At 36.8% G+C, this 27,342-nt stretch overlaps 5 protein-coding genes across 9 annotated transcripts; 2 read left to right on the forward strand and 3 right to left on the reverse strand.

Moving 5' to 3' along the window:
* Positions 1-1,349: 1,349 nt before the first annotated feature.
* Positions 1,350-5,398, forward strand: LOC103935689 (ankyrin repeat domain-containing protein 13C-B). 2 transcript variants are annotated; one of them, XM_009345492.3, is made up of 3 exons: positions 1,350-1,694; positions 2,198-4,172; positions 4,583-5,398. In XM_009345492.3, the coding sequence occupies exons 2-3, from the start codon at positions 2,523-2,525 to the stop codon at positions 4,964-4,966; spliced, it is 2,034 nt and encodes a 677-aa protein (XP_009343767.2). In that variant the 5' UTR covers positions 1,350-1,694; positions 2,198-2,522; the 3' UTR covers positions 4,967-5,398. The 2 variants fall into 2 exon arrangements, with proteins under 2 accessions (XP_009343767.2, XP_009343768.2); XM_009345493.3 differs by lacking the exon at positions 1,350-1,694 and adding an exon at positions 1,835-2,033.
* A 635-nt stretch (positions 5,399-6,033) lies between these two features.
* On the reverse strand, positions 6,034-10,599 carry LOC103935690. 3 transcript variants are annotated; one of them, XM_009345495.3, is made up of 10 exons: positions 10,458-10,599; positions 9,795-9,835; positions 9,321-9,656; positions 8,247-8,641; positions 7,781-8,030; positions 7,480-7,645; positions 7,269-7,371; positions 7,038-7,166; positions 6,589-6,804; positions 6,034-6,501 (listed from the first exon to the last, which is right to left on the reverse strand). In XM_009345495.3, exons 3-10 carry the CDS (start codon positions 9,550-9,552, stop codon positions 6,223-6,225), a joined length of 1,770 nt encoding a protein of 589 aa, XP_009343770.2. In that variant the 5' UTR covers positions 9,553-9,656; positions 9,795-9,835; positions 10,458-10,599; the 3' UTR covers positions 6,034-6,222. The 3 variants fall into 3 exon arrangements, with proteins under 3 accessions (XP_009343770.2, XP_009343771.2, XP_048433190.1); XM_009345496.3 differs by lacking the exon at positions 10,458-10,599 and adding an exon at positions 10,108-10,419; XM_048577233.1 differs by lacking the exon at positions 10,458-10,599 and adding an exon at positions 10,072-10,419.
* A 5,161-nt stretch (positions 10,600-15,760) lies between these two features.
* Positions 15,761-17,419, forward strand: LOC103935694 (chromatin modification-related protein EAF7-like). The gene is given in 5 exon segments (XM_009345499.3): positions 15,761-15,915; positions 16,021-16,124; positions 16,250-17,122; positions 17,124-17,214; positions 17,348-17,419. Coding segments are annotated over 5 exon segments (1,224 nt in total). The 5' UTR covers positions 15,761-15,831.
* A 66-nt stretch (positions 17,420-17,485) lies between these two features.
* LOC103935693 (peroxisome biogenesis protein 12) lies at positions 17,486-21,438 on the reverse strand. The gene is made up of 10 exons (XM_009345498.3): positions 21,197-21,438; positions 20,970-21,075; positions 20,699-20,850; positions 20,050-20,299; positions 19,503-19,612; positions 19,200-19,274; positions 18,893-18,979; positions 18,337-18,423; positions 18,083-18,220; positions 17,486-17,780 (listed from the first exon to the last, which is right to left on the reverse strand). Exons 1-10 carry the CDS (start codon positions 21,302-21,304, stop codon positions 17,709-17,711), a joined length of 1,185 nt encoding a protein of 394 aa, XP_009343773.2. The 5' UTR covers positions 21,305-21,438; the 3' UTR covers positions 17,486-17,708.
* Positions 21,439-22,199: 761 nt separating this feature from the next.
* LOC103935695 (protein PHR1-LIKE 1) lies at positions 22,200-25,292 on the reverse strand. Of its 2 annotated transcripts, none has more exons than XM_009345500.3 (7): positions 24,592-25,292; positions 24,152-24,374; positions 23,964-24,040; positions 23,830-23,869; positions 23,406-23,463; positions 23,037-23,106; positions 22,200-22,835 (listed from the first exon to the last, which is right to left on the reverse strand). In XM_009345500.3, exons 1-7 carry the CDS (start codon positions 25,171-25,173, stop codon positions 22,503-22,505), a joined length of 1,383 nt encoding a protein of 460 aa, XP_009343775.2. In that variant the 5' UTR covers positions 25,174-25,292; the 3' UTR covers positions 22,200-22,502. The 2 variants fall into 2 exon arrangements, with proteins under 2 accessions (XP_009343775.2, XP_048433191.1); XM_048577234.1 differs by having other exon boundaries at positions 23,964-24,039; positions 24,148-24,374.
* Positions 25,293-27,342: the final 2,050 nt, after the last annotated feature.

A 27,342-nucleotide genomic window follows, 5' to 3' on the forward strand; every position in this document is an offset into this window, starting at 1 on the left:
TTCTTTGATAAAAATATCAATTGAAATAAATAAAATTCATTAATTTTGCATGCAAAATAAATAATCACAATTGTTTAATTTGTTGATTGCAAACCCCGATGGGTTAGGACACACCATTTGAGACCAACTCTACTTTGACGTACCGTTTGACTTGGGGCTGCCATATGTGATATCAGGACTGCATGGGAAAAAAGATTAATCTGTTATTAATGTATGATGGGATACCTACTGTAAAATGTGTTGATTGGATGATTTGATCTAAAATATAAGATAATTGGTTATGATTGATAGGTCTAAATTGTTTTTTCTTATCTTGAGAATCCTTGGTTTATACTCTAAACCATCTATGATTTTTTAGTATCAAAACAAACAACATAGTATAACATTGTACCTTACCTCATTTTATAATAAAAGGAATTAGTTATATAAATGGTATAAAAACAAATCTAGACTTTTTTTTACTTCTTTATTTAGGAATAGGAGAGAAGGGAAAGAACTTTTCTCCTACTTTGGGCTAATCATTTTCATCACTAAAGCAATCAACCTAATGTTAGATTAAAAATCTACCTTAAAAATATAATAAAGGAATTGTTATTGAAACTTTAAAATTTTAATTGTACATTCTAAATTTTTTATATTTAAAAAGAAATATAATTTTATACAGAGAGCACAATCAAATTTTTAGAGTGTCAATAATATTTATTTATTTATAATAATATGGTAAATTATAATACCTAATTTACTATATTGAGGTAATCGTCGATTTCTTCCCAAATCTTGTGAAGAGATACCAATTTTCCACTTGATTTTTAATTTTATCCGATTACCACCTGAATGCTTATAATTACCCACTGAACGCTTATAATTGATCAGTTTCTAGTATGAAAAAGTAAGATCACGGAGAAGATTCATAGTTGTCAATATTATGAATAAAATTCAAACAAAAATGTACAAAGTGAACTAGCAAAAGAGACAGAGAAGAAAAACAATATGTTGTCTACATTAGGTATAAAATTATAGTTTTCCTCATACAATTGTCACGTGTCGTGAATGTGATCAAGATGGATGAAGAAATCCAAAACCTAAGGTCAGGAGGAAAGTTGGCCAATTATAAAAGCTTAAAGAGAAATCGGATAAAATTAAAATTTAAGGAGAAAATTAGTCAATTATAAAGTTTCGGAAATAATTAGCCAAAATTAAAATTTAAAGAAAAAATTAATAGCTTCGGAAAAGAAAATCGACAAATACCTCTTTATCATTTACCCAAAACAAGAAAATTCACCAAGAATGGCAAGGAAGTGATTTACTGCAAAAAGGGAGGCAATTGTTTAATGGCGCTCTAAAACTGTGACAGAGAGAAAAAGCAAAAGTGAAGAGACTCAACCTGGAAATACAGTGAGAGAGAGAGAGAGACAGAGATCTGAGGTGGGGGACTGAGTCAGGGACCGAGTCGGGTCACATCCTCTCTGTACCGAGTTGAACTTTCAAGGCTAATAATACAGTGTGAACCCAGAAGAAGAAGGGATAAGAAGATCCTGGGTATTAGATTCCACATCTAAAATTCCACTCCAGCCGTTCGATTAACCCCTCCATATCTTCCTCTCTCTCTTCCATCTTTCTCTCTCCTTCTGCAGCTCAATCGATTTCTTGACTTGGCTTGACTTGAAAACCCAATTTCTTGTGTTTTCTCTCAGGTACTTTCTTCTTTTGTTGTTTCTGTTTTGAGAGAGAGAGAGAGAGAGAGTTGTTTTATGTTTGGTTGGTGGGAAAGTTGAGGGGAGTGAAAGAAAATGGGAGGAATGGAAGTGAAATTCTAGGTCTTTTTTAGGTGGGTATTTCGGAAATAATGTGGATAATTAAGTTAGGAATCAGAAAGTTGTGATTTTGAATTTTGGGTTTCAAATTTGAGGCCGCTTGTTCCATCTTTTATTGAGAGAAAGGAGGAAGCAATATATTTTCCGTTTGGTTGCCGGGAAAGTTGAGGGTAGCGAAAGAAAATAAGAAATGGAATTGAAATTCTTGATCTTTTTTAGGTGGGTATTTGTAAGAATGTAGATATAATTAAGTTAGCCATCCGAAAGTTATGTTTTCGAATTTCGTGTATTGGTGCATAAATCTGTGCTTCATTTGTACAAAGGTTTGCTTCTTGTTGTGTGATGGTTTGAGCTAAAAGATAAATCTTTTGTTTGTTCTACAGATTTGAGGCTTTCTGGTAGCTTCTAGGTGCTATGATGGAGCTCAAGATCAACAGGTGTAGTTTGGATTCGGAGATTAAGCTGTGAAAATGCTTAAAGCTTTAGCAATGGTGAGTGAATAACATAGTCTGATTTGATTTTGAAATTATTCAGACTGGGTTCGTATTGAATTGTCGGGCTTGGGAGTTCATGGACCTAAAACACCAGTAAAACAAAAATCTAAACTTGGTAGATTTTGTTGGTGTTAAACCCTAGGCCTGGTTTGTGGTTCTTGGAATGGTGAATTTGAAGTTTTGAGGGCAATTGTTTTGAATTTGAGTTCCGAAAATGAAGAGTGAAAGCAGCAATAGCTTAGGAACTGAGAGAACAGTTAAATCCGTAGAATCAGTGGAAGATTTTTCCAAGTATTCCCACAGTCCAGCTCATTTGGCAGTTGCACGCCGTGACTATGCCACTCTCAAGCGCATTATCTCTACCCTCCCTCGACTTGCCAAGGCCAGTGAAGTAAGCACCGAAGATGAATCTCTTGAGGCTGAGCTCCGAGCTGATGCTGTATCTGCTGTCATTGATCGCAGAGACGTTCCTGGTCGTGAGACTCCTCTTCATCTAGCTGTGCGTCTCCGGGACCCAAGCTCAGCGGAGATTTTGATGGCAGCCGGTGCTGATTGGAGTCTTCAAAATGAGAATGGTTGGAGTGCTCTCCAAGAAGCTGTGTGCACTAGAGAGGAAGCAATTGCTATGATCATTGCACGGCACTACCAGCCCCTTGCTTGGGCTAAATGGTGTCGTAGACTTCCCCGTATTGTTGCCTCTACAGCCCGGATTCGTGATTTTTATATGGAGATAAGTTTTCATTTTGAGAGCTCAGTCATCCCGTTTATTGGTCGAATTGCTCCATCAGATACTTACCGAATTTGGAAGCGTGGTTCTAATCTTCGAGCTGACATGACTCTTGCTGGTTTTGATGGGTTTCGCATTCAAAGGTCTGATCAAACATTTCTGTTTCTTGGAGAGGGCTACTCTTCAGAGGACGGTAATGTGAATTTGGCACCTGGTTCTTTGATTGTTCTTGCTCATAAGGAGAAAGAAATCTCAAATGCTTTGGAAGGAGCTGGTGCCCAACCAACCGAAGCTGAAGTTGCCCATGAAGTGGCCTTGATGTCCCAGACGAATATGTTTAGGCCGGGCGTTGATGTTACTCAGGCCGAGCTTATCCCCCATTTAAATTGGAGGCGACAGGAGAGGACTGAGATGGTTGGAAATTGGAAGGCCAAAGTTTATGATATGCTTCACGTGATGGTGAGTGTGAAGTCAAGGCGGGTTCCAGGTGCTATGACTGATGAGGAACTCTTTGCAGGGGATGATGAAGAAAAGGTGGCAAATGGTGGTGATAATGATGAATACGATGATGTATTGACTGCTGAAGAAAAAAAGCAGTTGGATTCTGCACTTCGTGTGGGGAACTCAGATGGTGCTTGTGAGGACGAGGACAATGGGGTATCCGACTGCCATGAAAAAGGTTCAGGAGGCTCGTATGAGAACTGTGAATCGAACGGTGTTGTTAAGGAGAAGAAGGGTTGGTTTGGTTGGAACAAGAAAAATTCAAGGGGAAACGATGATTCTGAAGATCCAAAGCCTTTGAAGAAGTTCTCAAAGTTGGCCCCAGAAGGTGGCAATCAGAAATCACTTGATCATCAAAAACCATCATCTGAATTCCCTAAAGACGACATTGCAGATGGGAAAAAGGGAAAAGATAAAAGCAGTAAGAAGAAAAAGAAGAAAGGGTCTACTGATTCTAAGCATGAGAGTGAGTACAAAAAGGGTTTGAGGCCTGTCTTGTGGTTGACGCCAGATTTCCCGTTGAAAACAGATGAGCTTCTTCCTTTACTAGACATCTTAGCAAACAAGGTCAAGGCTATAAGGAGACTCCGGGAGCTTTTGACCACTAAATTACCCCCTGGCACCTTTCCTGTTAAGGTAATACGAAAGTTCTAGCTTCATAGACTACTTTTCCACAGTTTGATTGTTTATGCAATTTTGTTGGTTGGTATGGTCATGCTGTCCAGTTGCTATCACCTGATTAAAACATATTTCATAAACAAAATTCAACTTATTTGCCACAATTCCTTGAATTGCTGCGAAATAATTTCTTAATATTTGGTAGATGCGTAACAAGGTTAGAAATATTCTGGGTGAAGTCTGCTGAGTGATTTGTACGGGTTCTTTTTAGAATCTTATTTTTACAAAATTTACATGCGTGTGTTTTTGGTTCTCACTGTTCAGTTTTATCGATTAGTATGGCATCATGTAATTTATAGGTTTACCCTTTGTAGCCCTTCAGCCTCTGTTTTTGAATGTCAACCTAAAGTTGCGTTTCCCTACCGCAGGTTGCTATTCCTATTGTCCCAACAATACGAGTTCTTATAACATTTACCAAATTTGAGGAGCTTCAGCTGGTGGAGGAGTTTTCAACCCCTCTCTCCAGTCCTGCACATTTTCAGGATGCAAAGTCAAAGGACTCAGAAGGATCCTCGTCATGGATGTCATGGGTGAGAGGAAGTCGTGGTGGGCAATCAAGTGACAGCGAAAGCCACCGGTATAAGGATGAAGTTGACCCTTTCCTCATACCGTCAGACTATACCTGGGTTGATGCCAATGAGAAAAAACGCCGCATGAAGGCCAAGAAAGCCAAGAGCAAGAAACACAGGAGACATGCAACAGCCAAGCCTGCCGAAGCAGGACATCGGGCAAGCGAGGATGTCGAAGAATAGTTTGGCATAATTTACTACTGCTCTACCTCTAAGAGGGATTTCGTGGGAGACAAAATGAGGTAAAGCCAGTTCTTGTGTGTTCGTGACCTTCATTCTTCACATTGGATTTTATCACGAAAGTCTTGCCTGATACGTTTTAGGCTCGTAATTGTTGATTTAGAAGAAGAATATATGTATCTTCTTCAATTATTGTATTGTTATGTGCCGTGAAATCTGAGAGGAACTGACTTCTCTTGTTCTAATTTCGAGTTCACATCAATCTTTGTATCTAAGTTGTTTCATTTTTTTTGTGGTTGGTATTTTCTTGTGCTTGTCATTGTAGCCAAGACCATCATCTGTTTCGGTTCTGTATGTTTTGTGCTAAAATATGTATGGAAATGCTTGAACTTTCTCAAGATTCAATAGAAAATATATACATCTCTTTGGAATTGCTTTCAAAAGTTGATGAATACAACAGCAGATAAGACAGAGAGAGGTGAGTCGGAGGAGGGGCCGCCGCGGGCTATTGGTGGCCGGCAGGGTACGGAATTTAGATGAGTGAAAGCTTTAGTAGCCTTCAAACATCTTTGAGGTGGTCGCTCTATGATTTTTCTTAAAGAAAACTACTGAAAAAAGTTTGAAAACTTTAAGTTTTAACGATAAAGACAAAATAAAGGATAAGGTGAATAGTATTAAGATTGATTTTTTAGTATAAAAATGTAGTTTTTCGTTAAAATGAACAGTACTAGAAGTTTTTCGTTAAAGTTCCCTTTTTCTTATGTGTCCGCACAAAATGCAGTGTTTCACATAATAGGAGTGGTACATTGTTCCCTCGAACAACCTTTTTCTCAATGTTCGAGTGGTACAAAGACCCGCTGGCAGCGTACGGAGTTTAGATGTGTGATGCTTTAATAGTCTTCAAACATCTTTCAGGTGGTCGTTCTGCGTTGTTTCTTTGGTGTCTACTAAAAATGCACGATGTGAAACTCTTCGGTGCCTCTACTAAGTGCACAGCGTTTCACATCGTCGGAGTGGTACGTTGTTCCCTCGGAGAACTTTTTCTCGATGCCGAGTGGCACAAACACAAATACAAATGAAAGACGTTGCACGTTAACAGTCCGTCTTCATGGGTCTTTGCTTATCTGAGCATGTACAGGGATTACATGATTTAAGATATGACGATTTTACTGTCGATACATACCGATTTACAGACAACAAAATTGTTGACCTAATGATTTACACATCTATTCGTGTTGCCGGTAGTTTAGACGGATTTTCTACCAGAACCGGTCCTTGTTAACGCTTAAGTATCCGGCCATAACTTTCCCGCCGGTGTTTCTCATTCCATCGATAAGGAAGCACCAAGTTGAACCCAGTGCTCCAATGAAAAAGTCAGCTTCACTTGCCATCAAGAAATTAACAATCGGATAGTTCGTGCTAGTCTCCCTTCCGAGACTCGTTTCATAAGCGGCCATTGTCGAGTTCCCCACTTGACGGGTCACGTTCGTGTAGTAGAAGTCCCAGTGACGGTAACTTTTGGATTTGTCTATCACTTCCTGGAACATTGTTAATGTTAGGTTTGCGCAAGATCGATCACTTCTAAATCTATTCAGAAACATGATGTTAATGCCAGAAAACTAAACCTGCATTTCAGTAGAGAGCCACACACTCTTAAGCTGCGGGAAGCGCCTTCTTATTCGGTCAGCAAGACCCATGTATTCTTCGAATTCCACCACCTTCATTTCGCACGCTTTGTCTCCCATTCTCACGTGCATGCTAAGCAGTGGCTGAGGCATCCACGGCTTGTGACTAGACCAAACAAATTCTTCGATATCGGACCTTGGGTCGATTGTAACATCCTGCAACGAAAGACGTTACAAAGTATAATCGTTTGAGAAGATTCGATTTGCATAATCTCAATATCGCGCGCTGTATATGGTACTACTAATCCGGTGTGCTCCAAACTCGATATATACAAATCGAGACCTCTTTACAATCAGAAGCCATTTTTGTACGAAGACAATCAAGTGAAATTATTTGTTTACCTCTGTCCTGCAAGAAAAACAAGGCAGAAGGGACAAAAGTAACAAACCTTAGGCCATTTTCCGTCAAAACTTCTGATGACCATACGGGCAGCTTCCTTTCCGAATGCAGCATGGCGGGCAACATTCAATAAGCCGCATGTGTACTCCGTTTGAAATCTCATCAAGTATCGAACCGCCTGACATAATGTAACAACTTCCAATCAAATATGGAGCTTGCTTTTCTTTCATGAATATAGCGTACTTGGAAGCAAATATATTTATAGATCTATATAGACTACCTGTGCTCTCCACCACCTCCGGTCCATTTTGCGATGATAAGCAACCAAACTCCCATTTATTTCTGTCGTAGGTTGCAAATGACTCCATGGATCGCCCCATATTCTGCATTAAATATTTGACAAACGACATGAGATAAACAGAAATACATAAGCTGCTAACTATTAGGAGAAGTGAACTGAAAACCAAATGGTTAGAGATGCAAATTATTACTTGGGTGTAGGTCCAACCCATATTTTCTTTGAGTTATAACTTTCTTTTGCTGTAATGGTGCCTTTTTTCCGGGCTTCTTCACTTCCCATAAGCTCAAAAGCACGATTTCGACATTGTATGGATGTTTCTGGAAAGAAGTAGCAAGACCAACTGGAGTGGGACGAACCTGTAACACATGGATCTTATCATCCACACTCGACTATAAGAACAAAAGTCTATTTTGATGTTTCGAACTCCTATATGCAGTTATATAAGAATGAAAATCGTCAAAACAGTTGAGCTGAGATGTAGTGATATTAACCTTTACAACCATCATGGTCAGCTCGATTGTAGTAGTTGGTGACAAGGACCCTGTTTTCATTGATTGCAATAGCTAGAAGCCCACACATTCCGGCGATCTGTGCTCCAATGCCAAATCCTGGTAATCTTTCCCAGTCAGCTACAAGAAATTTTACGCTAGGGTCGCTGCAGTTCAAAGGATGCTGATGCATCCATATGTCTCGTTGCACTTTTCGTGTCAAGGGAAAATTTTCTTCATCGGACCCTGTAATCTGCAGAAGCTTTGCTTATTAGCAAAAGATTGCAAAACACATCATCTTCTTACCTCACTAAGCCACATAAAAATTCAAAATATCATACGAAATAAATAACGATTAAATGCATATGTACATGTATGCAAGATTGCACTGACTTATACATGCTAATCTTTCCAAATTCTTGTTCTACAGGGAGAAAAAGTTATGGGATTTCAAGACCTAGAAACATACCCAGGGAGCGTAGGCACCTTCGGATATATCTTGATGCCTAAAGTATCTCGACTGCTCATTAGTTGCAGCTGCAGGGTACCTGTCCAACAATCCCTTCCAACTTGTCCAAGGAGGATACTTCTCGTTTTCCGCATGCTTATCAAGGCGCTCGTTTACTTGTGCTTTCAACATGCAGTTTTCCAAATGTGGGGCATTTGGAATACTGGATCTGCTTACTCCAAGTCTCTGCAAGAGGTCACTCTCTCCAGAACCTGATTCATTTAGTACAGCACTCCAAGCTGAATACAGTAATGTGACTCTCTCATCATTGATCATTTCTTCACTTCTCAGTGAATCAACTTTTTTCTCTGTTCTGATTTGCCGTTTTGAACTGCAGTTTGTGCCTGCAACCACATCTTCAAATTCAAAACCATAAAGTTAGTCTCTTGCAAATCCTTCTAATTCTTCGGTAAACTACTTGACGAATGCCATTGATTAAAATAACTGTTATTTTTATCTAGACACACGCACACCCGCCTCGACTGAACCTCGAAGTCACGGAGCTGCCATTTCGCATTAAGCGACTGAATTTGTCTAAAAGCTTATGGATGAATTATTAAAGCATATATTCAGGATTCAACTAGCAAGTCTAGTCAAAGTTAAGTATTCAAGTGAAGAAAATGTGTTCATGAAGTTATTATTCTAACTTTAAGTAGCTTTGAATACACCTTTTAATTATTCCCCATCCTGCCTTCTCACCCTGATTCTCCACCCTAGTTTAGTTAATTAAACCTCATTAAAAAGTATATGAACTCCCCGAACTCGCACGGACCTAGACGTAGCCAAGTTGGCTAGAACATTGTGCTCCTCCACCGCACCCAAGTTCAAATACCCTCCTCGTAATTTACATTAAATTAGAATATCGCTCGAATGACTTCTGTACTCAAGTTCAATTATAATCGCTTGTAATGTACATTAAATTAGAATATCGCTCAAATTAAAAACACCAAAGCTCCAAATTATACATCTCAAAATGTAAAGAGAAAAGCAAAAATGACCAAGAAATTGAAGAGTATATGAGGAAATTCGACTCACTGATGAACTCTGAGCTTGAATTCCCAGCTGAAGAACCCTGAGAAATCGACGAAAACGAAAGGCCTCCATACTCAAAAGTACCAAGGGAAGTGAGTGCAGCAAGAAAGAGAGAAGTGAGGCAAACTCCACACAGAAAACCCACCACACAAATTTGACAAGGAAATGAACTCCCCATTTGAAAAGCCTTCTGTGAAACAGCTCTCTCCAGAGACTTCTGATTTGATGGCTCCATTTTTTATTTATTTTCTTCACCTCCAAGGATCAATGAAACCAACAGAAAATCTGAAGCCTTTTCTTTTCACCAGAAATTCATGGGATGCCAACTAACTCTGATTACTGCAATCACATGAAGCAATTTAACTTTTAATTATCTACTTTCTAAAAAACTAAATAAAATTTCTAGTATTGTGTATTGGATTTTCATAAGTAGAAAAGCAGAAGAATTGTCAAATCTCAGCCATCTATTTCCATCACCTCAAAAACTTCGGTGGGGTCCACCTCCATCTTCCTTCCAGCTGCAAAAAAAAAAAATGAAATTCTCCATCAGAGAGTGCAGAAGAACTGTTGCAAGAACCATGCGACAGTCATGGAAGAATGATTTACTGTCAACCAGATAAATTGCAAAATTTACATGAAAATTTAAAAAAATAATAATAATTTTGGTAATCAAACTTTAATTGCTCTGGTTAACAGAAGATTAGTGAAGAGACCCCATAATCCAATGATCCCATTTTTGAAGTAAAAATATTACCTTCAAGAGAAAAAAAAATGTGGAAAAATATTTCACCTGGATTTGAAAAAGAAAAAGAAGCAAAAGGTGGGCAGCAAAATGTCAAAAACCAAAAAAGAGAGCGCATGCAAAGAGAAACATGCCACTGATTCCACAAAAAGAAGAAGCAAACAGCTTGACAGAACACAGATAAGCGTGGCTAAAAGTTGATGCCAGAAACAGCAAATTTGGTGTATTTTTTTTATCTTTAATTAAGAAATAAATATTAGCACCAGAAATTATCCAAAGGGTATCTCAGCAAAACCAAGAGAGGACAGGAACTTTCAGAGAAAGAGAGAGAGAGGGAGAGGCAGAGGGAGAGGGAGGGAGGGACGGAGGGAGGTGTATGTGGCAAGGGAGGAGCTGACCAGGTTGAGAAGCAAACAGACAAATCATCCTCTCTGAACAACCGCAGACATCCACTCGATCTTGTTAAGATTTTTGTGCAGTTAGATGATGGCGCAGAGAGTGTCCTTTTGTATAAGATAGTGGAGAGTGGTGGTTCTCGGAAGAGTGGACACATGGCACGAACCCAATTCATCAAAATACCAAACCCCTTCACTTTTTATGCTGCTTTTTTCTAGTTCTTGGCTAAGCTTTTTGGAATAATGTCACGGGCTATAAATGTTAAATTTTTCAGAATTTTAACAAAAAAAATTTTAATACTGTTAATTTTAACGAAAAATCATGCATTTATACTAAAAAAATTAATCATGATACTATTTATTTTGTTCTTATCATTAAAACTCAAAATTTTCAAACTATTTTCATTAGTTTTCTTTAAATTTTATATATTAAATAGCATAAAAATTAATAATTGAATTATCATTTAAATATTGATTACCGTATTTATTTTTTATCAGACACATTATTTAATTTACAAATTTAAACTATAATTTTGTCTACTAACATTACTTAACTTCTAGTTTGTTGACCAAACACCAACTTCCTCCCCCAAATAAAACTAAACTTCCTCCCCCTAATAAAACTAGGGGATTTGACCAACCTCAATAATTATGAACTCAGTTGAATAAATAGAGTTTTGGAGTGCAAAGTTGGAAATTATGATTAATTAATCCATTATTTAGCTTATTGGTATAGTATGTTCGAGACTTGACACTCACACTTGCTTTTCACTACTTTTAACTATTTTGGTCCTATGAGGCTAACGTAATTGGATCTTTGGCTCAAAAATAAAGATAGGTACTTTTTTTGTCATTAAATTACTATATTATAAATTTTTATTAAGAAAAACTAATGAAAATAGTTTGAAAACTTTGAGTTTTAACGATAAGGACAAAATAAAGGGTAAAGTGAATAATACTGGATTTGATTTTTTAATGTAAAAATATGATTTTTTTTTTTTTTAAAATAAACAGTACCGCGAGCTTTCCATTAAAACTCTCTTTTTATTAAATAGGTGGTTCACCCTTTGAACCCCTCATAAACATTATCACATGAGCAATAGAGCAAAAGAGAGTCGTTCACAGATCTCAACAATATTTAAGAAACAGGATTTGGGCTAAGCTAGCTACACAATAAATTAAATGTAATTAGATATCGAACTGATATTTATGAGAGTCAAATTTGAGAAACATATCACTAAATTAAGAGCAATGATATTCGCACTCATTTTTACATTCCACACACTCTTGTAAATTTTTATCAATTGATCTTTTTCTATTCATTTGGTTCGAATGTTGAAAATTAAAAGAAGTGCATGAAAAGTAAAAATACGTGTGCGAATAGAACCACTCTTAATTAATCGTACGTAGTGCTAGTGATGAAGTTCAACTTATATATGCACACGGTATAATTTTAGGATAGTGTTATCCACGCATTCATTTTTACTTTATGCACACATCTCAATTTTCAGCTGTCAGATCAAATAAATTGAAAAAGATAAAAAAGTTAACAAAGATGTAGAGTTAAAAATAGGTATGTGAATGACACTATTTTAGTTTAATGCTAGTAGGTTGAAGTGGAGTTTGGTGGTGATGGGGTTAAATTGGTAACTTAGCTATCAACTTCCCAATCGTGCATATCTTAGATTGGTAAAAACTTATTTTAATCAAATTGGCGAAGATTAATCAAAGTAATTAGTCATCTAACTAGGGTTTGCAAGTGCAAATTTGTTTATATATAAAATGAAATTCCCAAAATTAACCCAAGTTGATGAGATGCCAATCTGACAGGACGCCACTTGGTAGTTTCTTTTTATCCACGCAGACATTTACAGCTAATACAAGGACCACCATGCATATAATTATCACCTCCTACTTGATAATATATAGCTGAAAAAAATAATCTTTTGTAAGCCGATTCATGAATAATATGTACCAAGTGGCAGATCCGTCGCACTATTTTTTATGTAAGCTTTTGAGGGGTTTTATGTTATAATGTATTTTAATAATTTGAACAGTTTAATTTTTTAGTTTTTCTTCTAAAAAAAATTACTCAGATCTGAAAATGTATGACCGTTGTATTTAAGGGTTTAAGGTTTCTTTATAGAATCGTATTTGTCTATTTTCTTCACTACAAATTAATGTCTTAATGATTTTGGATTTGTCTAAGTTTTTGCAATTATGATCTATGAATGATGTTTCAAAAGATAAATAGTTCGAATTGTTAAAATACACTAAGAGTGAGCCACAAAAAACGTGTGTCAAAAGTTGTGTAAAAAAAACAGTGTCATGCATTTGCCCCATATATATATAGGAAATCTTTAAGGAAATGGATCTCCATTTTTTTATAAAAATGGGGATTAGTTCTGGAGTCCACACTAGATTAAACTTTAACGATCCGAACCGTCTATTTTTCAAGTTGCACCTCATAGATCATCCTTGCAAAATATTAGCTAAATTGGAAATGTTTAAGACATCTAATTGGGTTTAAAGAAATTGATGAATACTTTGTTATATAAGAAACAATAAAATTTTATCTTGATAATTAAATTGGCAAATGGTTTCAGATTTAATTGAATTTGTGCAAGGATGATCTATGAATCAAAACTTACAAAATAAACGATTTGGATCATTAAAGTTTGATGGAATAAGTCCCACACTTAATTTCCATTTTTTGAAAAAATGAGGATCCTCTTGCGTAAAGGGCTTATATATATATATATATATATATATATATATAAGAAGTTATGAACATGGGCTAATGGTGGACATCTCAAAAAAAAAAAAAATGATAGAGAGTTGAGTGCGCTTGTTACAGCTTAGAAGTGACAATATCATGAAAATATTGTAAAGAAAAATCAAATTTAATGTACTCCCTTAAGTGGGAATTATCATAAAAGAGATAGTATAATCATTGTTCTAAAAAATTTCACCTAAAGCCGCATAATATCATTTGTCATAAAAGAGACATGTTACAACCATTGTTCTAAAAAATTTCACCTCGCATCTAGGCAGCGTTAAACGGCTAGTCATTGTCCGGATTAATCCTAAGCGTTGGAAAATTAAGAAAATGCGCCTAGACCTACCTAAGCACCATCACCTAGGTCGCAACTTTCATTTAGACTCAAAATATATAACTTTCATTTTGCATTTTATTTTTTAATAAATTGCAAGAGACTTGTTGAATACTTGGATGAACGCTCACTATATATTTGTTCTCCATGTTTCCAATATGATTTAATACTTTATAAACTATGAATCATTCAATTTTGCAATTTATGTATTTCAATATAATTATATCTTTTTTTTAAGTATAAATGGATATTAATTATATGTTATACAATAATTTGATTATAAAAATAAAATAAAAAATAAAATAAATAAATAAAAAAACCGCCTAACCTCTGCCTAGACACCTAAATGTTAGAGTTTTGTTTGCTACCCAACTAGAGCCTTTTAAAACCTTGGTTATAACAATTGTATTGCATGTCATAGTAGTTGATACATCTATACACGCGAGTGCCTTCTTAGAGATTCTGTTTCGGTATTCGTGGAGAGGGACAAATAATGTTCTTATATTGTTTGTTCATTTTGTGTAGGCAAAAAAAAAAAATTTGAATACTTTGAATATTAAATAAGAAATCTTAACGAAATATTTTTGATAAGGTTCATTTTTAACGTTAAGGATATTTTTTACTCAAAAAAAAGTCACTTCTGGTACTATTCACTTATACCTTTATTTTGTTATTTTTATTAAAAACTAAATTTTTTGAAAATTTTTCGTTAAAATTTTTTAATTAAATAATCCGTATGTGATCAAGAAACTGTCAATATAAGATCGAAAATTATTGCATCCCTCTTCATGAGCAGTGAAATGAAAACCTTGTATGAAACTGGTACTATAAAAACACCAACCGAGAGACCATGTTATCTGTGGCATTCGAAGACCCACATTTTGTGGTATTCGACCCACATGCTTCAAGACAACAACATTTTGTGAATATTTCGTTTTCTGAAAACAACATATTGGTCACGAGTTACGAAAGGGCTATGTCTAGTCGTTGTCACAGTGATGGAAATTTTTAGATAAATAATTATTTATTTATGCTTGGTAAGGTTCAATTTTGGTGGCTTATGGACGTGGTCCACTAAATTAATTGTTCGATTTAATAAGGAAGTTTGAGAGGACAGCACTTATCATACACTATACAAGTTCCACTAATCAAATAAATTGCTTTTCATTCAAAATAAGAAAAACTAATCAGCATGATTTGAAAACTTTAAGTTTTAACGATAAAGATAAAAAAAATAAATAAATAAATGGTACTGGAATTGACTTTTTAGTGTAAAAATATGATTTTTCGTTAAAGTGAACAGTACTGTAAGTTTTTTGTTAATCAAAATAATCTATAAGATTCATATAACTATTCATTTTAATTTTTGAGATTTAAGATCGATAAAAATTGTCCATGAGATTATCCAACGTTAATCATTTTGATCATTTAGTAAAAAAATTTCACTCAATTGAAAAACACCAATTCGAGCCTCATTTTAAAAGAGTTACTTTAATATTTCTCGAACTAAGAACATATTTCAAGAGTAAAATAGGCACAAAAATCAACGTCTCCATCCTAATAGGACAATAAACTACTAACACATCAAAATGAACATACCTTGTGAAGGATAAAAAGGAGGATGACTATGAATTGTAAACCAATGGTTTGAGATTTTATGTGAGATAAATTAGGGTGAAAGATATAGAGGAAGAGAGATGGGTGGGTTTTAAATGTTTGGTTTTTGTGAAAGATATAGGTCAGCCACCACCGCAAGGTTATAAGGATCGTTCTCTTCGTCAGACTAAGGTTTAAGTTTGAGTTTTGCTGTCAGTAATCTCTCTTAATTAGTTATCTGTAGTAAAATCCAAAAAAGAGCTAAGACCCCCGATAAGTTCTCAAACAAACTTGTGGTATACTCTGACCCTATGATGGTGTAGCCTCCCCTCCCCTGAACTTTTGATCACCAAAAAAATATATATATCAACACTAACAAATGATTGTTTTCCCTACACATACAAAATTTCTCTAGATGGAGAGGAGAAAGAGGATCCGATCTTGGGCTGGGTCACTATCATTTTAGTGGATTCTCATCCCACCCAAACCAACTTCCACTAAAAGAAGCCCAAAGACAAAATCTCAACGGTCATATTTTCAAGCTTTCAGATTCTTCGTCTTCGAACCCTATTGACCCTTGTGTCTTCAGTCCTCTCTCTCTCTCTCTCTCTCTCTTCCAGAGTAAAAGGCATCCGAAAGAAGTCAGCTGTAAAAGTCGACAATCATTCATGGGGTGCTTTCCAAAGTGCTTCTCTACTTGTAAGCGCCGAAAGCTCAAAAGTTCAGTCACTGTAACTCCCTTTAAGCACCATGTAAGCCCACAAAGGTTTTTTTTTTTTTTTTTTTCCTGTGATTTTTACTGCCATTTCCATTTTGTTACTTTTGATTTTTACCCGTCGGAGATTAACTTGTCACAGAGCATTGAAGTTGCTGAAGAAGCTCTTCAAATCCAACCTGCTGAAGCTGAACCCACAAAGCTAGAAGAGCTTATAAAAGCCATTAAACACAGCAAAGAATCAGAGTAAGAAATCCATTGTCAAAGCTTGGATCTTGATTTTGTTTCGTTTTTCGGAGAATCCGCTTCGTTGGATTTACGGGTTTTGTGTTGTTTATAATTTATGTTTGTTCATTGATGTGTGTGATTAGAGAGAAGAGTGAAGAACAATCAAAGAATGGTGATATAAAGACAGTCACATTTGATTTGAATGTCGCGGCAAATGATGAAGAAACACCCACCAAGGAAGAACTCTCCAATGTATTGGTGGAAATCTGTGATGAGAAGGAGAATGAAGAGGAGACGAGAAAGGGGATCGAACCGAATTCGATTGTATCAAGTGTGGTATCACCATCATCTCATCCGTTGAATCATCGTTACGAAAAGTGCGAAAACAGTGAGGATGAAGATGATGATTGTGCTAACGCTGATGAGTTTGAGAGTAGTAAGCAAATCTTTGTTGAAGAAGAGTCTTCCGAGTCCTTGTTTTCGTTATCGATTGATTCTCGAAGACATGAAGTTTGTGATGATTCTGGAACAGAAGAGAAGGAGGTAAACAGTCCAATGCCAAAGCAGCAAAATGGAAGAAGAGATTACGGGAGGCAGAGTTTTCAGGGAGTGTTGACCCCCGTTGAAAATCTTGGTCAATGGAAGGAGGAGATCAAAGAAAAGTCAACTCCAACAGAAGCTCCAAAGCAGCAGCACAAAGAGAAGGAGAACATAAACATGGAGGTGGAGGTGGAGGTGGAGGAGGAGCAAGATTTGAAATTACCCTTTAGTCCGGAGCCTGCTTTGAAGCAGTCGAAACTCGGCACAAGGCCGAGGACAGAGTCGTCTTCTTGCATCGACACGAGCCCTTCGAGCTGGCTGGCTGAGTCTGAGACAACACCAATGTCAAATCCTAGTAGCAATAATTCCGTGGGGAACATGTTTAATGCACCCGGAAGCCGTGAAGATAGGCCAATCCTGGGAGCTTGGACAGCTGAGGAGCTTAAGCAGCTGTCGGCTTCTTCTACTCCGAAAAAGGTCACGAAGCCCGAGTCCAGAGGAAATGCCGATCATAGGAACTGTTGGGAGCTGCAGAGGAATGGCCAAACCAGTATGGGAAAACAGACAGGTAAGAGATTGAATTGATGTTTCTGTTTGTTCAAGCGATAAATTTCTAATCTGTTCTAAACTACGAGAAGGAGATCTGAACTTTGACGAGAAGGGGAATCGAACTTTTGACAAAATACTGTTTGGTTGTGCAGGATCAGAAAGTGTCATGGAAGTCCACTCCATTTGAGGCAAACTTGGGAAGAACTCTGGACATGAAGTTTTGAAATTTGAAAACAAATGTTAGTGTATGTTTTGATTCACGTAGTTATGTTATTTTTCTAATTGTATCGTCACATAAATCTGTTGTATTATTATCGTACGTATAGTATTATTCAACAACAAATAATCAAATACAACATTCTTCATTTCCTTTCCCTGATTACTACGAAACCCCCACAGGACAATACAACATTTATTTGTTTCGCCGGTCCTCACCGTGCAAGCTTATCCAGCATCCCTGCTTCGAAATGGGAAATGAATTATTTTCTCCTTTGACGTATCCAGCTGGTTTTTCTACACGTCGTGAAAGAGTCTCCTTATCTGGTCGACAGTAGTAGGCATCAATGTGATCGGACATCTCTTATACTGTGTCAACAACGAGACATAAAAAGATAATCGGTTACATAAGATGCAAAATATTCACAAGACAGTTTTTTCTTCCCCTGATTGGGATATATGCAGAAATGTTGATGTACTCAACAGTATGCAAGATGCCGAGATCAACCTATACGCTTAGCTCCAAAGGAGATTTAATCTCTTCTTTTTTGCCATTAACCGTGATCAATTAAAAGTGGGAAGTCCGAGGATATGCACATTATAGACTTGCCAACAGATATGAGATGTGTGTTTATCTATTTATAAAGCTAACAGCACCTGGAGAGCCTCACCTGAGAAACATACTTGAAGATGCAGGCATAGCAGAAGACAAACCCGGAAACTGTAATTACAGATGGATTTGCACGCCTCTGTGAGCAGAGAGGACAAAGAGCTCTATCGGGTGGCAGTGGAATCCCCTCCTTGGCAACCTGTTTATAATGATAGATTAGACTTGATTATTTAAGCAACATGCCAAGACCTTGATCGATTGGAAGTGCCATTACAGTCTAAGAACATGATTACATCTGATTTCTTTGAACTTTACCTGCGGAGGTGGAGGTGGAGGAGGTGGAGGGTATATGGTTGGAGCTGACATTCTCTCTTCAGCAGATTGGTACCACCATTCCATCATCTATCAGTATAATTCAATACAAGTTAAGTTATGATGGCAATCCATGCTAGGAGAAAAAGAAAATGACAAAAACGATAAAAATGAAAGGTCAGACGTCTGATTCAGCTCGAAATGAAAAGCGAAAAAATGGTTTTGAGGTATCGATACTTGTTGACATTAAAAGCAGGATCTTCAAAACTCATATATTCTTTATCCTGTTGTCACTTTGTTCATCTACATTCATGTTTAAAGTGTCCACCTCAATCTCCTTTCTCTTTTTATCCTTTTCTCCTCCAGGACATGTCCCATTTCTGCTCAACCTCCAACTTTCTTACAGTTCTTAGCTATGGTTAGACTAGCTGTCTAACATTAAAAAATATGTGATTATAAAAGATTACGAAAAGAAGTCATACTCAAATTCAAGATTATTTATGCTTGCTCCAGAAACATAAATACCATTGTGGAAGCTAGTAAGGTTAGCCACACTTACTTTAAAAAAGAAAACCGCTGCAATTAACCCAGTCTGTGCATAATCAAGCACGGTGTATGTACCGCTGAGCAATGCTCCTTGTAATGCCTGTAGGTAAATTGTCAGACAAAGAGAACCAGCTCAAGTCAGTACAAATATAACTCCTTCCTCATAATTTTTAAATAGTTTTATATAGATTCCTTTTTTACTCGTGGAGTATCACTAATCAAACCAAATTATATAGCAGACGTGCATATGCAAGGCAAATTACTATCTTATGTTTCAAATCAATATGACTAAGAATCAAACTAAACAGATGAAGTTATACCTTCAACCATGGAGGGCCACGAAGTCTCTCACGTTCACGGGTTCTTGTTTTTGAAATTCTAGAAGAAGTATCCATCTACCTTGACACCAAAAAACTGTATTTCAACTACTGAATTATATGTACAGAAAAAAGATGCCATGAGTCATGACCAGGTCTACTATCAAAAGTCCTTTTGTCACTCACATAAATATAACATTCACCTGATAAAAGTATAAAGAAACACAAAACCCCCCAACTAAATGCACTAAAAATATAAAAAAGATAAATACAAGGGATCCAAAAGAAAACTTTGCCACACTATACCAGTTCTTGCCCTGTAGCTCGACAGACATGAATCCCAAGCGCATGTAATCCTAAGGAATAGAATCCAGTTGCATCCAACAAGTATAACATCTGATAAGCGAACGAAAATCCTGCATCATCAATTCTTGGTTAAAATGTATTATCTAACCAGAGGTACGGTGACAGTTAACACAGATAAAGGAGTTACGGTACTTCTCAACAGACATCACCATATAAATTCACCAAGAAGATGTAACATCACACATTGGAAACACTACACAGAACACTATACATCATGGGGACTGTAGATAAATATCTTCCATTACATTAAAGATTAACGATCATGTCAACACGACCCTTTGTATAAGAAAAAGTATGCAAGTAGTAATCTTCTGAATAATTATTTATATAATTACACAAATTAAGTTACTTGCTTCAGTTTCTACTATTGTTTTATGCATGGCACGTGTATCCTCACAAATATACGCGAAAAAAGAAAAAATCAGATCCAGAAAAGTAAAATGGTCATTCTTTGCAAATATAGCCAAAGCTAGAAAGATGCACACACCTTCACTACTAGCATGCAGCAATGGGTAGCAAGCACCTATAAACTTCTGGATCTTTTTGGTCAAACGCGTCCTAACTGATACGACCATATCTGAAGTTCCCCGTGAAACAACAACATCTTCTCCTCTATCAATTATGTCAGCATCATCAAATCTTTCATCTACATGTCCCCATAAACTCGCTTGAAGTCTGGCTTCCCTTTCTCTATTGTAGATTGAATGCAGTTTTGACTTAAAGTAAGGCAACACAACCTGATACATATTGGTTCACAAATCATTACTCCTTCATATAGCAAGAGCTGAAAGAGAAGAAACCGACATAGCACTATGTTGAAAAAAAATTGGATGATTTCGGATTGATGAAGTTCGAAACGGAAACTTTTAAAATAATCTCACATGTTCCACCATCCTAAAACATTTCTTTCCTTTTGAGCGGTTTATCTATTGCCACTCAGAAAGAGTGTCATTGCTACAAACGATAAGCAACCTACATGTCCAAAAGTTATAACTTTTTACACCCATCAATCATCAATCACTCCAGTAAGACTAAAAACGTTCCTGAAACTATTTCATCAGACAATGGCGCAACCAAAAACGAAACTTTTCAATCAAATTGATAAACAGAATGAAGGAGCAGAGGAAAGACGGTACCAAAAACACAACCGAAAGAAGTCTCTGGCGCTTCTCTAAGCCAGAATGCTGAATGTCATCACCTGGGTTCAGTCGAGCATCATCATTCCTCATAGCTTTTATCTTCACAGCCCTCCTTCTCAACCCGTACAACGATTCCGAAAACGAAGCATCTGCAGCAGAAAACAAACAGGACCCAGAAAACAAAACCAAATTATTAAACAAATTAAGTAACAACAGAACAGAACAGCCATTGATCTATTCATGAAGAATCGGAATTCCGAAAACGTGCCTGTAGTTCGTAAGCTGTGAGTTTCGAGGACCAGCATGAGCAAGGAGAAGAACTCGTCCTCGTAGTCGAGAACCCTGTGGAGGAAGGGTCTTCGTAAAGCTAATACCTGTGGTTTTGTTGAATTAATTCGACTTTAATTTAATTTACAGAAGGTAAAAAGATCAAATTTTTGAAGGTTCTCAAGAAAAAACCAATCGAATTTCAGAGAAAGGAAGAAATGAACTTACGCCGATGGAATAGGTGAGGGCGGCGCGGAGACTGGCGGGGAGCTGCTGAGCCGCCGCCATCTCGAAGAACGTGGGGCGAGTCCCTTGGCCTCCCACCTGAAACAACATCTTCTTCCTTCTCTCTCCTTGGTGTTTTCTGAGCTTTAATTTGCTGGGATGTTGCTGCAGAGGAGGAGGAGGAGAAACTAGAGTAAAACACTTTGCTTTCGCTGTGGAAATTTGACAGTTTGGAAGGGACAAATTTGTCCAACTACAGAAGCATGCCAACGCCACTCGATTTGTGCTATATGACGTTACTTTACTTACGACACACTTTTGGCTAATTTATGTCCTTTAATATTTTTTTTAATTTATCCAACTCGACAATTAAACAATAAAAGATATGTGTAAAAGATAAAAGAGGCATGTAAATATCACCAACTAGAAAAAAATTAAACCAAAAATGGTAAGCCCAAACAAAAGATAATGTATCATCATTATTATACTGTTAATATGTTGTAGATACATTGTTACGTCTCGACTTGTTAGCCCTCGAGTACTTTCTCAAAAAGCGTTTGACTGCTTGATAAAATGTTCAATATGTTTATAAGAAGTTTATATTTAGTTGTGACCTATTCTCTTTTCCCAAACCCCACTTTATCTCTTTGACACTCTGTATTGTCTCACTTTATCTATTTCTGTCAATTAACTTGAGAAACTCGTGAGTCATACAGATGTGGTATGAACAATGTAGTCTCTTCAACTACATTGGTTGTGTGACATGTGACATGTCATGTTAGTTGGACATGTGCGGTGAGCTTAACTGTTGAATTAAGATCTTAATCCAATCATAGATGGTCATTTGACTTTTTCGTTGTACTTTATCTCCGCCGTTTTATGAATTGAGATTGAACTGAACAGTGAGTGACCACAATTTCCTTTAAACTCTAGGGTCTAAGAGATCGGGACTCTAGTTACTACGCACACACATGATACTAATAACATAGTTAAGAAAAGAAAAACATGATTAACTATGAACAATATTAAATCTGAGAATCATAAGCATAAAAAGTAAACTCATCATTCTAGGTGGCGACATTTCTCATTTCAGAACCCATCCCTAGTCAAAGAATGCTAATCAAGAAACTCATAGACTACAGTTTTATTTTTTTGGTCACCCATGAACCAAAGTTTCAGCGACCAAAACTAGAACCTTCAAACTCCAAACATTTCTTGATTCCGGTCAGCTTGGTTCGCCCTACAGTATATACTCGTATGGTCCTTATCGAAGCTTACTTCGAGACAAATCCTAAGAATACTACTATTTTTATCCATTCCTGGCTCGTTTTGTGGGCGGAGCACCAGACTCGACGCCATCTGGATCCTCGGGACATTCAGGTTCTTGTGCCTCCCGACTTGCATCTTGTGTACCATCTTCTAAGGGGATGCTGATCACTGTTTTATCATGCTGATGTGTAGAGGTTTCTTGTTTATCCCCTCCAGTGGAAGGACACGCAATGTCTGATAGCGGAGTAGGGTGGTCATCCACGGTGGATGATCCGGACTTGACCCTGTTGTCTTCTATTTTTCTCTGTTGCTCAAACATCTTCTCAAGGTACTTCCCTTGTTGTTCAATTTTCAACTGCAGCTTTCTTTGGTTCTGCAAAATTTAACCATAACATCAGAACATGTGAAAACCCAATATCAACTCTCTTCTTCTCCCGCCCTGTGTGCTTATGTTTCTGTATCCACATCTCGACAGTAGTAGAGTCAATTAAGTACCCAGTTACCAACAAGCAAAGTTTGTCATAAATTCTAAACATAAAGTACAAAAGGCAATCCAAGTCTTCCAACTGCATACCTCAAGTTGTTCATGAAGCCGCTTCTGGAGTTCCACCTGCAACCGCAATGCTTCAGTAATACCCATGCTCCTGCAAGAGGTACACATAAGAACTTTCAGCCTGATTTCAACTCTAAGGACCATTTAAAAATGGCAAACTGTATCAACTAACAAGTAACTAAAACTGAATTTGGTCCCACAAGTAAACAGATCGCCTCATAACCATTTAACATTCAAAGTTCAATTGCTTAATGTATGAAACTTTTCTGGGGATGAAGAAAATACATGAAACCTGATAACAAAGCATATAAAACTAGAGAAGATGAAAGAGGAAGAAAACAAAAGAGAGTGCATATTCTTCAATATTTTGGGTGAACGAAAAGCACATACCCTTTCACGTCTAGAGGATTTGTTTCTTCCACTGGAGTTGAAACTTTCTCACATGGTACTGGCATAAAAATAAAATAGAATAATTCACTCACAATTCAAATGCTAAATTCTTTTAGAAATGGATTTCTACATACATAACACACACAGTGCATTTCTTTTTCCGAAAAGAGATAATTATAAAGAAATAAGACGTATATTTCATACCATAACACAAAGACATAGGATATGAGGGGAAGAAAAAAATATATTTGAAAGCAGTTTAACATTGCTAAGAGTTTGAATAAAAGTTAAACATGTAGCAGCATGGTTGTTCATCAATCAGGAACGAAAACATTTTTATATATGAAATCTGGTAAACAATAGGTATCAAAGATGTTTTCAAGCCAATCATCAGAGAAATAATAAAAAAGAAGGTAATGTTTACCTTCTGATGACTCCGGTTTGTATCTTGCTGTTCTATATTTCTGAAATTTGAATAAAAAAAAGAAAAAAAGTCCATCGAAATGAATAACACTTTGTTATAAGGAACTAATCGAGGATAGAAATAAATTCATATACCTGTAAATGGCTTTTTACATGATAGATTGTCAATCCTTCAACTTTCATGAGGTTTACAATACCCTTAGGAGTGGCTCCTGTTTGTTAGTTATTAGTCAATGAGAAAATAAGTCATTTCTGAACATATAGAAACGAAGAGCTATAACAGTATGGCAAGAGAACAAAATATGAAAGCAAGTGTTACCCACGTTCACTACCACCAAGGTGGTTGACAGCTTCCACAAAGGCCTCATGAAGTTCTTGAGTCCAACGCATTCTGGATTTCGTTGGAGGAGCACTGGACAATGGTTCAGGACTAGGACGAAAGTCTACAGCTTGCACCGACTGATGCTGTTGAATCTGGGGCTGATGTTGTTGAATCTGGAGCTGATATTGTTGCATCTGGGGAGGATGTTGTTGAATCTGGGGCTGCTGCACTTCGATATCAGAATATGGTTAATACATGTCAATTAAGGTCACAAATACTGTTGACTGGACAAAAAAATGTTCTCAATGCAGTCTCGAAAAATAGAAATACCACATATTATTCGCCAAAGAATAGAAGAGCCGTGAAATTATAAAACTTGGCTCTATTGGGAATATTGACTGTAATTATCCAACAGAAACTTTAAAAGTATTAAAGACACACCTTCGGTTTAGGATCCATTCTATCAACATCAACCGGAAGCTCCCAATTTGGGTCCAGAGCGTCATCAAATGAAATTAATGGATCCCAATCAGACCAATTGGTCTTTCCAGCATGTTCCTCAGATGTTATGACACCGGCACTACTATCCACCAGGCCATTCTGGTCAGGGACACTTTCAGAGAAGTGAAGAAAATCCTGAAGTGAATCTGGGCACCAAGAAATATCTTTATTTTCTTCAGGGTAATTAATCAAAGCTGTCGGTTGCACTTCTAAATGGGGAGAATGGGAAGAACGGTGCAGTGACAATGACTTTCCGTCAACTGGTGATTTACAAATGAAAGGAGAGTTTTGGGAACGCTGTTCACAAGGGGGAACTGAAGAAATATGAATCTCATTGGGCCTAGAAGCTGATGGAAATAAGTTCCCAGGGGAAGAAGCCTGCAGTTGCATAGAGTATATACTCTTCTCCCCTTGTGATGAAACCTGAAAAGAATCCGGCAAATTGGAATATTTGTCGTCTAGGGGGGTATGGAGACGCGGAAATGATGAAGACATAGCTTTGGAAGCCCCAAATTCACTCATCTGGTTCGCATCTGATTTTTAAATAAATAGAGCAGGGTGCATGCTCGTTATATTAAGTGTGCCAACTAGTGTCTTCTTAGCCACTCCCGCTAGTGTCTTCTTCACAACTAGTGTCTTTATTCTTCATTGCCAACATTATAGGAACATCATGTGCACATCATGTGCACATAAGAAGAACTTCGAGCCCATTCAGCTTAATGTTCACATTCACTATCGTTCGATGAACTGACAGCTGGTATCTGTTAGAATAAAATAACAAAAAGAAGGATTCTGGTTAAAGTACACAACATATCTGAAAAAACTATCTTGCACAAACTTCATGCCTAAAAGTAAAACACATGAACTTATTATTTAAGTATTCGCCATTGCAAGAACATTAAACTTTCTAGTTTTTATCAACGTATTTCTATTTATAAAGCTAGAAAAATGGTCTGGTTATTATTCAAGGAAGTTTCATACAAAAGATAAAAACATTAGAAGGGAAGAAAAAATAATGCACATCTCAGAATTTCAGGGTTTAATCCAGAGCAAGATGAAAAAAAAAACCCAACTGAGATTAGGAAAAAGTAGGAAATTGGTTACAACCGAAGAAAAGAAAAACTAGGAACTTGCAACAAAGAGTAAAAGATAACCATCAACGAGGAATTAAGAGTACGCTCATGGAGCATCCAGAATACATATAGATTGTCAATAACCATTCTGAAATCTTCTACCTTGGCTTTCTTTCTTATCTATTAAGTATTAACGACTCTTATAATTTTTTTTTTGGCAATTAATCTGATGAGCCTAACACAATTTCTCAAATAAAGAAAATCCACCTAGCTACAGATTTCAATAACTTCATGAACTTTGCAGTATCACAAAAGTTGCTTATTATAATGTTTCGAACAAAAAAAACCAAAAGTTCTTGAAAGGAGAAGGCTGTAATTGAAGTACTAGTGTCAGGATACTAGGAATATTAGTACATCTTTCAACCAGATGAGTTGGCACTGAGGATCAACTCATAGTGATATAACAATGAGTGTCATATGTCACCACAGATGGAGCGTTGACACATTAACAACACAAATTCCAGCACAATAACACACATTAATAGCACTCGTTTCTCTGTGCATGACGGTGAACATTCTAGGGAAATAAATGGACTCAACAATGTGAACACCGTTGCAATTTTTTTACATAAGAAGCGCATTGAAAATTATAGGAAGCACAAAGTTAATTCGCCCGCCCACCCGCCTATATAAACGTTCTTATGCAGACACCATATGTGAGTATTTTCTTGTAGCAAACTGATGGGAGATAGATGCTTAGCCAAAAGTGGTATAAACAAAAGTCAAGCAGTTTCTAAAAAAAAACAAAAGTCAAGCCACAAAGGTTGAGCATCTGTAACCCATATTTCCTTTTTAATTACATATCAAATCATTAAAAGCAAAGCTAAGATTTTGTATGAGAGTTTGAAAAGCAAGCTGAAATTAACTTTTCCAGAAAGCTTTTGATATATTCAACCATCCAATCCAAATTCCAAACAATAAACTCCCACTTAGAATCGTAAACACATCACTAATCACAAATTAAATTATCAAATATATGATCAAAATTACTGACAACCCAGCAGATTATACAACAAACAGAAGATTAGCAGCACAATAATTTCAGATTATTTCAAAGAATATGAACACTGAAATGGAGATATCAAACTATACAGAAAATACTATCTATAAATTTAATTTGCATGTTTTTTTTTAAAAAAGAAGGAAACTTCAAAGGGGATTTACCAATCTTACCCAAGAGTGAGAAAAACTGAGAACTGAACCCCAAAGGCTGGAACTTCGAATCAAAAGCCCAAAGCTTTGAGGTTTCCGCTCCAGAAAAAAGCACCAAGGAAAAAGCACTTCTGTGAAAGATTCTGGTGGACACAAAGATGGCTGTGTTCTCTCCTTGACTTGGTCTCTCACAAGTCACAACACAAGTACAACTCTCTCTCTCTCTCTCTCTCTCTCCCTCCCTCCCTCCTCACAAGAAAGAGAGAAGTGTTTGCCTTGTTTTGTCTCTCCTTTCTTTTTGTGATGACTCGGAAAAACGATAGGCTGCCACCAGAAAATATTGATCTTAGATTATGGCCGTTGGATGCCCTAGAGGAGGTGACACTGTGTGACTGACACCGTGAGT

Source organism: the organism of the source record quoted next, unplaced genomic scaffold (assembly GCF_019419815.1).
Source record: "Pyrus x bretschneideri cultivar Hongxiangsu unplaced genomic scaffold, Pyrus_bretschneideri_v1 Contig11, whole genome shotgun sequence".
Lineage (NCBI taxonomy): Eukaryota > Viridiplantae > Streptophyta > Magnoliopsida > Rosales > Rosaceae > Pyrus > Pyrus x bretschneideri.